Source organism: Dromiciops gliroides, chromosome 5 (assembly GCF_019393635.1).
Source record: "Dromiciops gliroides isolate mDroGli1 chromosome 5, mDroGli1.pri, whole genome shotgun sequence".
NCBI lineage: Eukaryota > Metazoa > Chordata > Mammalia > Microbiotheria > Microbiotheriidae > Dromiciops > Dromiciops gliroides.
The window spans coordinates 60,706,739-60,720,756 of NC_057865.1; the positions used below are offsets into that span (position 1 = coordinate 60,706,739).

General features: G+C 38.7%; 1 protein-coding gene across 3 annotated transcripts in view; it reads right to left on the reverse strand.

Moving 5' to 3' along the window:
* The window catches only part of PIP4K2A (phosphatidylinositol-5-phosphate 4-kinase type 2 alpha), a 198,952-nt gene that overhangs the window by 25,634 nt on the left and 159,300 nt on the right, over positions 1 to 14,018 (reverse strand). For all 3 annotated transcript variants that reach the window (XM_043966474.1, XM_043966475.1, XM_043966476.1), the window contains 2 exons: positions 11,761 to 11,907; positions 6,627 to 6,665 (listed from right to left, as the gene is read on the reverse strand). In XM_043966474.1, the coding sequence (XP_043822409.1) occupies positions 6,627 to 6,665; positions 11,761 to 11,907 (186 nt within the window). The remainder of the gene's footprint in view (positions 1 to 6,626; positions 6,666 to 11,760; positions 11,908 to 14,018) is intronic.

Genomic DNA, 14,018 nt, shown 5'->3' on the forward strand with positions numbered 1-14,018 from the left:
AAACACACTTGGTTTATGGCTCCAATGGAATTTAAACTCCTTGAGGGGAGGGATTTTTCCCATTATTTTTGTCTTCTTATCTTCTCTCCCCAGCACAATGAGCGCCTTGTCCATAATAATAGAACCTTCACTAATCTTTGCTGAACAGGAGACTGGGTTAGGCAGGGAATTCTGGGGTTTCTGAGAACTCTCCGTAGCAAGATAGGTGCTTTTATTGACCAGCTGGCAAGGAATTCTATCTTTGCAGGAATGTAATGTCAGAGAATAAGAAGGAAAAAAAAAAAGGTTTAGGTTGGATTTAGGACTATGAGACTTGACAGTCTCCCTTTAACTAATCATCTACTGACAGGGAAATGTGAAACGCTTTCTAACTGATAGAGAAAGAAAGATCCCAAGGATCCACTGCTGTGCTTTTGTGTCCTGGAGACTGACTGCCATCCTTGTTACCTTGGCTTCGGTGGCAGTCCAAAGAATCAGATAAAGGTAGTCATTAATTATAATTTGTTACAATTTAAGGAGCACAAAAGAAATACTGAAAACTGGTTTAGGAAAGTGTTGTTAGCTGTAATACTATTAGTCACTAATTCTCCTGTAACCTTCAGACAGTAATAGGTAAAGCGTCAGAGACTGACAGTCCCTTAATCATGGGCACAATTTACAATGCATAAGAATCGACAAGGCATTTTTTTAACCTATTCGGGAAGTGTCAACAATGATTATTGCTGATATATGCCAATTTTGGGGCAGCTGGTTTCTTTCAAATGGGTTCTAGGTTGTTGGTTATCCATTCAAAAGAACTTTCTTAATGTGACCCTGGGGCTTTATTATGGCTTTTATTTTACCTAATAAAATCGGATATTATTTTGAGAAAAGCCATGGTGGAGGGAGAAGAGAAAGCTTGTTTGTCTAAACCCCTGAGAACATGGCTTTTTTTTTTTTTTTGAAAGCGGCAGGTCAAATCTCCCAGAAATCAAGTGAGTCCAGTTATGTTTTCTTTTTTACTTGCCTGGCTCCCCTGCTGAGCTGCTAGCTGGCTGGCAGCACGCTAAGACTGTCATTTGTAAAAAGAAGTCCGCTCAGCTATAATTACTAATTTGATGTCACATTGGAATGGCAGTGCAACTGTGAAAAGATCGACCACCGGGGAGCAACGCATTTCCCTGTCTCATTTAGAGGGGGCTAAACTGCTGGAGCCGTGAATGGAAGATGCCCTTCCATTAAAAAGAAAAGAATTAAAAGAATAAAACAAGTCAAAGCAGCTGTCAGAATTTGACAACTGTTAAAAAAAAAAAACACTCTACACTTGCCTTAAAAAATTTTAATACAAGACATCTGTACATGTAAGTTCAGATACTTGTTGCCATGAAAGTGATCCTTGCATTGTTGAAATATCACTTCTTTATTTTCATCAGCTTCCCTTTTATTATTATGCTAATGCAAATCACACTAATGACGTGTCAAGTGGAAATGGCTGGGATGGGGCTTGTCTGCACCAGTATCACCAAATATTTGAAATGACAGTTTCAGAACTTGTCATCAACAAGTTAAAAGTACTGGGTCATGAAACAGTTGTAATGATTGGAAAGAAGAAGAATTCCAAGACTAATTAAGTCACTGCCATGGAGGGTTGCCATGAAAAATTCATGACAATAAATTCGGTAGAGGATATGTGGGACAGTAATTAAAACAGAGCCTGGTTTTCTTGAGTAGAGCTTGATTTTGTTTGTAAGCATCCCCAAAGCAAGAAGCGGGAAGATGATTTAGATAAACAATCCCCATCTGCAACATCTATTTTGGTGAGTTTTGTATCTTATTTATGGGGACAAAGACCATGATGATACTTTAGGCGTCAAGAATATTGATTGACCAGGAGAGAAGAACAGAGTAGGGATAGTGTCATAGTCATCTTCGTGTCTCCTTAAACTTAATGCTTAACACAAAGTAGGTGCTTTATAAATGCACCAGAATGAATGACAGCTAGATTAACCTGAAAATCAGCATGTGAAAGAAAAGTAAAAGACAGTGTCAATGGTTTTCAACTGTAATTTAAAACATAAAGGTTCAGATCTTCTCAAAATTATTATTAATCATTTAGTATCATGAATGGTTTAGCAGCTGCTACTTTTAAGTGTTTTGGTCATGCTTACATTGTTGAAGATATGTTTATTTCAAGATTACAAGTAAATGACTACATCATAAAAACAATATGGTTTTATTACCAAAGCATGTATTGCTATCTCTTATCAAACTCCATTAATAAAAAAGGAAAAAAGGTGAATGTTTGTGATCTTTGAAACATTTGTTCTCTGACTTCCACATTTAGAATTTTTGCATATACAAAGTAACATCTAAATTAATGTGTGTATATAAAATTTTTAATTAGGAAAAAAATGGAATTTAGTTTTTTTCTTCCTCACTCACAAAACAACTATTTTGCCTACAAGGTACCAAAATGCCAATTTACTGTGGAAAAAACAAACTGAATTTAGAGATCTTTTTTTTTCCTGAATGAAGTTTCAATTGATTAACTTTCCCCCTGGCATTATTATTATTATTATTACTATTATTACTCTAAGCCAGTGATGTTTTTGGTACAAAACCTTTTTCATTTATTTTCAAATTTGTAATGTTCACAGCTTTTTTTTTTTTTTGGAGGCAATGAAGCTTCAGTAACTTGCCCAGGGTCACACAGTTTGTGTCAAGTGTCTGAGGCCAAATTTGAAGTCAGGTCTTCCTGAATCCAGGGCCAGTGCTTTATCCACTGTGTTACCTAGCTGTCCCCCTGTCCACAGATTTTTGTTTGTTTGTTTGTTTTTGGGGGCAATGGGGGTTAAGTGACTTGCCCAGGGTCACACAGCTGGCAAGTGTCAAGTGTCTGAGGCCGGATTTGAACTCAGGTACTCCTGAATCCAGGGCCGGTGCTTTATCCACTTCGCCACCTAGCCACCCCCTGTCCACAGCTGTTTGATCAATCATTTCACTATTTTGACTGCTTTGAAAAAAGCCTTATCAGTGTATTTCCCAGTATCTGCAATTAAATCTTAAAAAGGAAAAATCAAATGATAGTAAGGTTCCAATCCTGTCATTACTAACTGTGACCCTAGACAAATCAATTAACCTCTCAGCCTCAGTTTCCTAGTATCTACCTTAAAGGATCAAATGAGTTCATTTGTGTAAATTGCCTTAAAAACTGTAAAGTGCTATAACAATATTACTACAACTACTGCTGCTGCTTCTACTAGTATTACTATTATTATATGCTACTTGTGTGAACCAAGACAAGTCATTTAGTCTCTACCTGCTTCAGTTTCTCCATTTGCAAAATGGTGATAATAATAGCACTTACATGAGATTATATTTGGAAAACACCTGGCAAGCTTGAAAATAATTTATCATGAGAATTTTTATCTACATGTACAATCTCATAATAAATCTATTTTCAATAATCTAAGTATGGCCCAAACACTCAAAAGCAATAGCTTTTTTTACACTGGCCAAGATACTATTGAAACCTTTGGAATTGTTTTCTCACCTGTAAAATGTAGCCCTTGTTTAAAAACAAACACCACCACAATAACTAGATCAGATGGTTTCTGAGGTTCTCTTTGGGTCTAAAAATCTAGGATTAAAACTTCATTCAAAAAACTGTCAGTGCTGGGGAGGTTCCAAGTTCAGTATTAGAGTCTGTGGGGGACACAAAGAGAGCAGAATAAACTTCATACCTGCTTTCATGGAGCCTGTGAACTAGTCAGGGAGATAAAGACATGTGTACAAATAACCATCACAAAAAAGTTTAAAAAGAAATTACAAGAAGAGGGATTTTTAGAAATGCTTATAAAGAGAAATTAGTTCTGCACCAGAAGACGTCTCAGCCTCACTGCCCTCACTTTAGAGCAGGCAAGATTTGTAGCAAAGTTAGTTGCAAAATTAACTGTAACGGAATTCCATAAAATTATACGTGCTATCATAAGAAGATGTTGAAATGTTTGGTAGGGAGGGTACTACAATTGCAAGTTCTTGGATATCTTGTATATACAGTTCAACAAGGATCACATTGGGACAGAAGGTGAGAAAGACACTTTGGTTCTTAGGAGAACAAAAATGTAATGCCAAACCAAAGCAGCATAACTCCCATCAGCCATTCTGCTTTTGGTCAAACCTTAGGAAAGGATATTCAGAATGGGGATCTCTCATCGGTCCTTGAAATAACACAGAGAAACAGCAGCCCAGCACAAGAGGTCCTAGAGAGAAGGTTTTGAAGTTTCCAAGCCAAAGAAGGAGAGATGGATAATCTCAAGATGTCAATCTGTGGACATCTGTACTCTGAAATCTTAATGCCTACTGCTAGGTCAGCATGGTAATTCTCCAAGCTTAAAGGGTAGTCCTTTTTGATACATATTGCCACCACCCATAAAACTCAGGATACATTGTTCTAACATGAAAACAAAATGGAGGCACCAAGATGGTAGTGTTGGAGATAATTCCAAGTCTGGGACTTTTCTTGGGAAAATCTTAGAAATTATCATTTACTCTCTATGGAGGCAAGGGAACTCATGGGAGAGGGGAAATCCTTTCCACCAATGACTTTATGAATCAATGCAAAAATTCTATAGATTCAGAAATGTTTTTGAGTTCACAATACTATTACCAGGGAGAGGTATTTGGGATTGAATTTGGGATTTCATTGTTCTCTGCTGGGCAATTTTCAATGTTAGGGATCTGCCTAGGGCAGGGAGAGGTTAAGTGACTCACCCGTGGTCAGGCAGTCAGGAAGTAGAGGCAAGATTTGAAGCCATCTTCTTAACTCCAAGGCTAGCGTTCTAATCACACTACTCAGTGACCCCCCCCCCCCCAAAAGCCCATGTATGGGATTAGGGCCTATACAATCTCCTGACCTACAAAGTGGTAACTGTCTCTTTGAACATCCTGCTTTAGATGAAAAGTTTAAACGATGCTGAAAGACAAATGTTTGCTCCTTTCTCTCTTCCACTACTTTATGTTATTCATTTGGTTTTAACTTTCATATTAATTACTAAGTTTAGTTCTCTTTCCTCAGCATCTGTTTCCCTTTCAAAGCAAGGGAACAACATTCCCTGTGGTTTAAGAGCCCATTCTTCTGTTGACAGAACCTAAGAAATCAAAATGAACGGACCAGAGACAAGTGATGGCAGTTCCAGCTGTGGTCCTGAGGGGCTTGATAAATTGAAGAAAAAGAGGGGAAACGATATAGACAATCAGGTGTCATGATGGAGCCAATTCTTCTTCGGGAGCTGCTAGTCAGGTTGGCATTTTGTCAAAAGGTTGAAAAGTGTTCATGGATTTTAACTGTCCAGGCATTTCCTCCTGGGAAAAAGAGAAAGGGGGAAAATCCCACCGCCCTTCTGGATTTCTTATGGGTTTAAAAATCTTAATCTTGAGTCAGGAGGGACTTGTTAGTAACATTTACTCAGAGGAGTATGGGAGCCTGTGGTCAATCAAGTTTGTTTCTCTTGCGCATATTGGGGTCATCAGTATGATTTACATGGGAAGACAAAGTAACAAAAGCACTGAAACACAATACCAAAGAGAGGCCCCTACTGGAAAGTCACAGGAATGCTGAATTTAGACTCTAAGATCATGGATGATGGACATTTTTCAAAAGAGATTTAATAAGGAAAACATAACTTTATGTCTAGCATTTGTTTGAAGTATTGAAAAGACAGTGTAGCAACATATCCTGAAATAAAAATGGTAGAAGGCAATTAAGTGGCTCAGTGGATAGAGCCTCAGACATACACTAGCTGTGTGACCCTGAGTAAGTCACTTAATCTGTTTGCTTCAATTTCCTCATTTGTAAAATGGAGATAATAACAACACCTACCTCCAAGGGATAATGTAAGGATGAAATGAGATAATTTTAAAGCTCTTAGCACAGTGCCTGGCACATAGTAATCACTATATAAATGTCAGTTATTATTATTAGGTTACCTAACAAATGCTCACAACAAAAAAAAACCAATAGATACCTGTATTCCCCCACTTTCTTAAACAAACAAAAATATATTTATTTTGATGTTACAGAATTATGGAAAATTACAGTTGGAACACTTAGTCTATTTCCTTTATTTTACAGAATAAAGAAGTGAAACCCAGAGAGAAGGCAGATCACATTGCTAGATAATGGCAGAGTTAAGATGGGAACTCTGGGCATCTTGGGTTGTATCTGTCAATGAGGATCCCAAGTCTACTGAGGAGGGACTATACTTACATCAGCACCTTGTATGTTAAATAAGAAATCCTGCTTTTCTAATATCTTACAAGTTAATATCAATCTCATTGCTCAGTAATGCAGTGATGTAATGGGATCCCAGCTCAGTTCCACAATAAAGTTTTCACTACTGACAGCTGACGGGGGAGAAGAAAAAGAAAATGAAGAGAAAGGAAAAAATGAATGAAGAAGAGAGAAAGAGAAAGGGGAAGGGAAAGAGAGAGAATCAGGAAAAGGGGAAGGAGAAAAGAAAGAGAAAGGGTAAAGGCTAAGGTAATTGAAGGAAATTGGCCAGATGGATATAATGACCAATTTCACCCAATCTTATACACACTACCAGTAGGAACTGGAGGGAAAAAAATATATAATAGTACTGTACCTTTTCTTTGTCACTAGCTTCTCTAGCCACAGTAGACCCCTGGGGGAAAAAAAAACCTCCATGAAAACATGTACAATGGAAAACAACGTCCACATTTTAAACAGTGTAATAGTCCTTGACATCATTATGGTGGAAATGAAAATTTTCCATGTACCAAGGCAAGACACAGAGGTAATCTAGAGGGAAACGTGTGTAGCACAGAATGACCCCGCCCACCACTGAGAATTGAAACCTGCTTTGAAAGAAGCTTGCTGGATGAAAGATGGTGGTTTATGGACTACCTTATACCTTTCTAGTTTATCATTTTTCATTTTTTGGTACTTTCCCCTCTCTGGCTGTTCCTACAGATCCTCCAATTTTTTCCTATCTAAGGTCAATTGGATCAATTTTCCTTGTGTTCTTTCCTACCGTGTCTAGATCAGTTAATAATAACAGCTAGAATTTACGGAGCGCTTTAAGAATTGCCAAGTGCTGGGCAGCTAGGTGACTCAGTGGATAAAGCACTGGCCCTGGATTCAGGAGGAACTGAGTTCAAGTCCAGCCTCAGACACTTGACATTAGCTGTGTGACCTGGGCAGGTCACTTAACCCTCATTGCCCTGCAAAAACAAAACAAAACAAAACAAAACAAAACAAACAAAAAATTGCCAAGTGCTTCACAAATATGATCTCATTTGATCCTCAAAAATAACTTGGGAGGCGGGTGATATTATTACCCTAATCTTACAGTTGAGGAAAGTGAGAAGGACAAAGGTTAAGTAATGTGCCTAAGGTCACACAGCTAGCAAGTGCCTGGGAAAAGATTTGAACTCAGGTCTTGCTGACTTTATAGTCAATGCAGTATACACTGTGCCCTCCAGCTATCACAACCATATGAAATCTTGCTCATTCAGCAATACTCAGATATCTTCCTTTGGCTACCATCAGATGCCTTTTGTAGGCTAGGCACTCAGTCCATTAGCCACAGGAAGGGTCACTACTCTGTAACCTCACGTGTGACCTGAGGCCAGAGGAAAGCCTGAGCTGATGATGGAACTTGGGGGATTCCTGCTGGTTATCCTTCTCATGCCTTGGACATCTCTGATTGGTGGGGGCTACAGGGTGTGGTGAAGAGAAGAACGAATCAGGAGTTGGGAGACCCGATTCCTAGTTTTGGATATTCCACTCTATGTGGAGACCTGAATAAATCTCTTGACTCTTTGAGAACCTTTTATGCCATGGATCATAGGCCCACAGATCCAGACATCAGAGGCCTTCATTCTACACTGTGGTGGTGAAGTGACTTGCTCCAGGCTGCATAAGTGGTAACCAACATAGGTGAGATAGGAACCAGGTCCCTGAACTACAGAGCCAGTGCTGTCTGTTCTTCTGGTCTACCTTGTATATACCATGCACCCAGCACAGCAAGGGGGGTTTTGAGGGATGTTGAAAAATACTGCTTGGGTGTTCTGCCATGAGGGGCAGCTAGGTGGCACAGTGGACTCAAGACCTTGATTCAGGAAGATCAGAGTTCAAATCCAGCCTCAGATACTAGCTGTGTGACCCTGGGCAAGTCACTTAACCCTGTTTGCCTCAGTTTCGTCATCTGTCAGATGAGCTGGAGAGGGAAATGCAAATCACTCTACTGTCTCCTGAGAAAACCCCAAATGGGGTCACGGAGAGTCAGACCTGACTGAACAACAATACTCTACCATGAAGCTTTCCCCTGAATTCTAGGGGTCAAATATGGACCAATTTTCAGAAAGGCCTGGCATTTGTGGTTGCAAACCCATACCCGCCACCTCTCTCTCTTACTTGTGCTTTATCCCTTATCTTCCTCTGAGCTTTCCTTCTTTTCAGGTTGGTCAAAAGCATTTGCTAATTTTTCTTCTTTGTTTCCTTTGGTGAAAGTAGTTCAGCCCCATATTCACTGTTATTGCAAATGACATTGATTGTGTTTTTGTTTCTGAGTAGCTATATGGAATTAGAAACTTCAGGCCAGAGAAAATTAGCGTGTGTGTTTGTAAGATGCTTCCCTCAAGCCTAACAGCTGCCATGCCTTCTAAAGGGACTGCAGACCATAGAAAAGAATGGATCCAACCAAGAGGGGTTTGTACCATAGGGATATTTCCTGACGAGCCAGTGGGAAGGTTGAGCTTATCTGAGAAGACTGGAGGAAAGAATCTGGTGTCATGATAGAGAATATGCAGTTAAATAGAGTAGTGGATAGAGCGTTGGACCTGGAAACAGGAAAATGAGTTTAAATCTAGTCTCTTATTCTTAGTTTCATCATTTGTAAAAGGGGGGGGGTAATAATAAAACTAATCTCCCAGGGCTGCTATGAGGATCAAATGAAATTACATATATAAAGTATTTTGTAAACCATAACACACTATATAAATGCTAATTATGATGCTGTTTCACCTGCTATGTATATCACAGGGCAGCTAAGAGGATATTCAATAAACTAAGGAAGAGAGTTGATTTCTTACCTTTCTCTTAATTCTAAACTTTGTTGCCTTGGAAAACTTCACTATTGTTTAATAAGTTTTCTTTTTTGTTTTGTTTTGTTTAATTTTTAATATGAGAGCTATCAAAGTTGGGCTCCAGTTTGGCCCTCCTTTAAAAAAAACAAACAAACCAAAAACCTGACCGGTGATCTCATTGGTGTAGGGAATTCCATGAAGATGAATACTTATACCACATTTTGTAGAGAAGCAAATTAAAAACCCCACATTCCATGGCCATTCACTCTTCCAATGGGAGTTGTCCAGAGCATTAATAAGTTGAATGACTTGTTGAGTGACACATGGATTGTATAGTTCAGAGACAGGACTTAGACTCAGGTCTTCCTCATACTATCTCTCTATCCACAAGGCCACAATGACTTTTTTTTTGGGTGGGGCAGTGGGAGTTAAGCGACTTGCCCAGAGTCACACAGCTAGTAAGTGACAAGTGTCTGAGGCTGGATTTGAACTGAGGTCCTCCTGAATCCAGGGCTGGTGCTTTATCCACTGCGCCACCTAGCTGCCCCCACAATGACTTTTTAGATTAATTTAGATATCCACATAAATGCTACCTATCATTTAAAGTTGAGCCTACCTGATAAGAAAACAATAAAGTGTCTTGTGTTCTGTTCCAGATAAGGAACTTAAGATCCATCTTAATTCACATAAGAGTAGACAGGAGCAATGGGATTATGAAGCTACCAACTGTCAAGTCTCTAGCCCAGTGGTTCTTAGCTTCCTAAGACCACTGGTCATTTAAAAGGACCTTGCAATGGTCCAAGAACCTGATGTTTATGCAGGGAAGGAGAGGGAAGAGAGAGACCATATCAATGCCACTACTGCAATACCAGGCAGCCTGGTGTGGCTCTTCTACAAACGTCTTGAATGTCTCCCTTTGCAACTGAGTTCCCAACTATTAATATTTCTAAGTTGAACTTTTTTTAATGGGGACTTTTAACAGCTGAACAGAACTGATAATATTAGGCACAAGAAAAACTGTTTTCTTACACTCCATACCCCAGGCTATCTAACCAAACGTTTTTGTTTTTGGCTTTTCTCCCCCAAACATGCCTAGTTTTTGATTCTCAGTGAAGCTTCATTTCCAAGTAGCTAAAAATCATGTGCCTGGAAGGCAAATCTGCCAAGTTTTAATGAATGTACAGTGAAAAATGATGAAAGGAAACAAGTAAAATTAAAGGTTTTTATCATATGTCTGGGTCATGAAAGTGGTACAAACAGTGAGAACTCTATTCCATTTAAGAAAACTTGGCCAGAACTGAATATTTACAGAAACTGAATAAACAACACATAGCTATTCTACCTACAAAAAGGGATGTTGGAATTAGGAAGCTTAATTGTTTTTTTAAAATATAGCAAGTAGCCTAGTGAAAATGGACACTAGCTTTCCATTTGTTGTTGGTCAGTCATTTTTCAGTCATGTCATAACTCTCTTTGACCCTATTTGGGGTTTTCCTGGCAAAGATACTGGAGTAGTTTGCCATTTCCTTCTCTGGCTCATTTTACAGATGAGGAAACTGAGGCAAGTCACTTGCCCAAGGTCACACAGCTAGTAAGTGTCTGAGGCTGGATTTTAACTCAGGAAGATGAGTCTTGTGCCTTGCACACTATCTATTGTGCCACCTCACTTTCCATAGTGCCTTCTGAAACACTTGAGATATAATTAAGCCCCTATTACCTGCAACCCCCTAACCTTGGTGAAATATTCTTTTTAAAAAAATTTAGCCATGGCTTCATTTTCATCCATTAGCATCTACTCTAGTTTAGCAAGCATCTTTCCCCACCCAGGCAGCTAGGTGTTGTAGTAGATAGATTACTGGGCCTGGAGTAAAGAATAGTTGAATTCAAATCAGGTTTTAAGCACTTAATAGCCATGTGGCCCTTGATAAGTCATTTGACATTTTCTGCCTCAGTTTCCTCAAAAGTAAAATGAGGATAACAATAGCAGTTCCCTCCCTAGGTTGTTGTGAGGATCAAATGAGATAACATCTGTAAAGCATTTAGTACAGTGTCTGACACATAGTAGATGCTTAATAAATGCGTGTTGCCCCTTCCCTTTCCAACCAAAGCTGCTGTTTGCTCCTACATGAATAACTTGTAAAAATGTCTTTAGGTAGAGCTCACAATGATTAGTCATTCTAGTTTTCTAGACTTTCTGTCCTGTGATGGGAAGGACTCCTCTCTCTCCAACCCAAACCCAAATGGATAGCATCTTCCCTCTGACATGAGCTCCAAAGTATCCTGTATATATCTTGTTTGTACATAGCTGTTTGAATCTTTTCTCCCCCATTAAATTGTCAGCTCCTTGAGAGCAGGGACTATGTTTTGCCTTTCTTTATATCTCCCAATACTTAGCACAGTGCTTTGTATATGAGGTATTTAATAAATGTTTGCTGACTTATTGTTGACATTGAAAATTTGGACTGAGGAACATGAAATGAACTGGTGAAGAAAATAAGCCCTTTGAGGGCAGGGCAAAGATTGGTTTTGTCTTTGCATCCCCAGAGCTTGCAACAGTGATTTATACATGTATCTAATACATACATACCTACGTACATACAATTGTCTAATAAATGTTAAATTGAATAGAAGTGAATGATGACTACCCTTAAATCACAAGATGGTTCTCACCTTTAAATCATATTTCCTATACACAGATAAACGGTGGCTGAACACATTTCTTGTAACGATCACGTATATTTCCACTCCATCAACATTAAGGCGATACATGCCCAAAAACTGAGGAAGAAGGGTAACCCCATGGCATTCCACAATGTACTGTATTGGAGAGAAAGAGGAGAGAGAAATTATTCAGGCAGGAGATATTCATGAAGATCAAAGGGGCAACACCCTTTCATCTGATGTGTGTACACAGAAAAGGCTTCTGTAAGGGCTTATTTACAGAAAATAGCTATGTTTGTTGTTGCTGAAAACCAGGTCTGGGTTAAACTTGTGATACACACAAGTTGCACTTCTTTTTGCCTTCACAGAGCTTTATATTAGTGGAAAATGTCCACATTGCTTTGTAGAGTTATAAATCTTGTACAGAAGACAAGGTAACTGCCCAAACACATGATGATGGCTTTTCCATAATTCTTTTTTTTTTTTGTTTTTGCAGGGCAATGAGGGTTAAGTGACTTGCCCAGGGTCACACAGCTAGCAAGTGTCAAGTGTCTGAGGTCAGATTTGAAACTCAGGTCCTCCTGAATCCAGGGCCGGTGCTTTATGCACTGCGCCACCTAGCTACCCCCTCCATAATTCTTTGAAAGTCATTCTCCTTCATTTACTTTCTCCAAGTACCAACTCTAAGCTAGATATTAACCTTAATGAAGGTCTTACCTACCATGCCATTAAAAGCACCTTTTTAAAAAAACTGGGCTGAGGCATTTAGTGACATGTGGCTCAGTTACTAAAGTAGATGAAATGAAGGTCACTTTGTGGAAAGAATATGTAACACTCAACATTAAGAAGGCTCACTTCTGTTTCTAGCTTCTGAGCTAGAACTTGGTCAAACTAGGAAGAACATCTAACTCTTAAAAATGCTGATGAATAGGCTGGCTCTAGATGGAAAAAAAGGCAAAGACAGAATTTCTTTCAGGTAGAGGAGAGAGTATAAGAGCAGTTCTTATTCTATCATCTCTTCCTTTTCCTCTTTCTTAAGCAGTTTCCAGCCTTCTCCTTCATTTCATCCAGCCCTTAGGACAAATACCAAGAGATGATTCAAATTATGCAGTTGCCTCCCAAAAACTTTTAATTTTTTAATCAATAATATCATAAAAGGCCACAAGATAGAGATGCTACTTTATGAGATTAGATCTTTTCTGCTTCAAAGTGAACTGCTATACTCCCTGGAATAAAGAGTTTGTTGTGTTTTTATTTTCCCCAACTGAAAATGAAAGACTTCAAGAATAAAGCTGCTTCTAAACTTTATGAACAGCAAATGTCAGCGTTTAGCCACTTAAGAAAACTTTGGTCTTTATTTCTCTTTTCCGCTCTCCACCCATCCCTTAAAATAGCATGACTTTGATCTCTCTCTGTCTGTCTGTCTGTCTCTCAGATCTTTAGCAAATATTGAAGCTTTGTCTCTGTATTAGACCTTAAGTGACCATAATATGGAACCAAATTTTAAACAAATTTGTTCTTTAGTGAATCTTTCCTTAAAATCCTGTTCTGATGCCTCATTGTAGTGTGATGTGAACCTTGCATTCTTACAGGTCCTACCATGCTATACATGTTTTGTGTAGGATTCTGGCAACAGAGCATACAAAGTCTGTCATCCAAGGATCTGCTTAGTAATAAATTCAGAGAGACATCACCAGAAAGTTGGCCACAAGGTGATGCATTTTTTAGGTCATAGGAACTCATAAAGCTCCTCAACTAAGCATGGATGGGTTGAGTCTGTGTGGGCATAGGGAGAAATGACATTTAAAAAATCACATATCCTTGAAATAGTGAAGCAAGAGGTATTTATTGAAGAATCTAATTTTGCTTTATATGGACTTTATTTTTTTCCTATTAGTAGAGTCTCTCACTTAAAAAAAAAAAAGGTTTCTCACCTCCACACTAAAAATATAAAGAAGACATTGGCCATAGATTTGTATGGGAACCCGTTAAAGTGACAATAATTGTAGTCTCCCATCACACACACACCCTCTTAAAAATGAAAATGTTAGAGTTAACTATCTCATATTTGAACAAAACACTGAATTTCCTGTTGGGCAGTTCCAATCAGTGTCTCCTAAACAATGTATTATTCATCTTAGAAACCAAACTCCCTGATGCTACAGAAAGATTCTTTTTACTGAATTCCATTTTCAAGCACATTCTATACAACATCCCACAGACTGGACATTCAGTGACAATTAGTTATGGATGATGACAATGGAGAA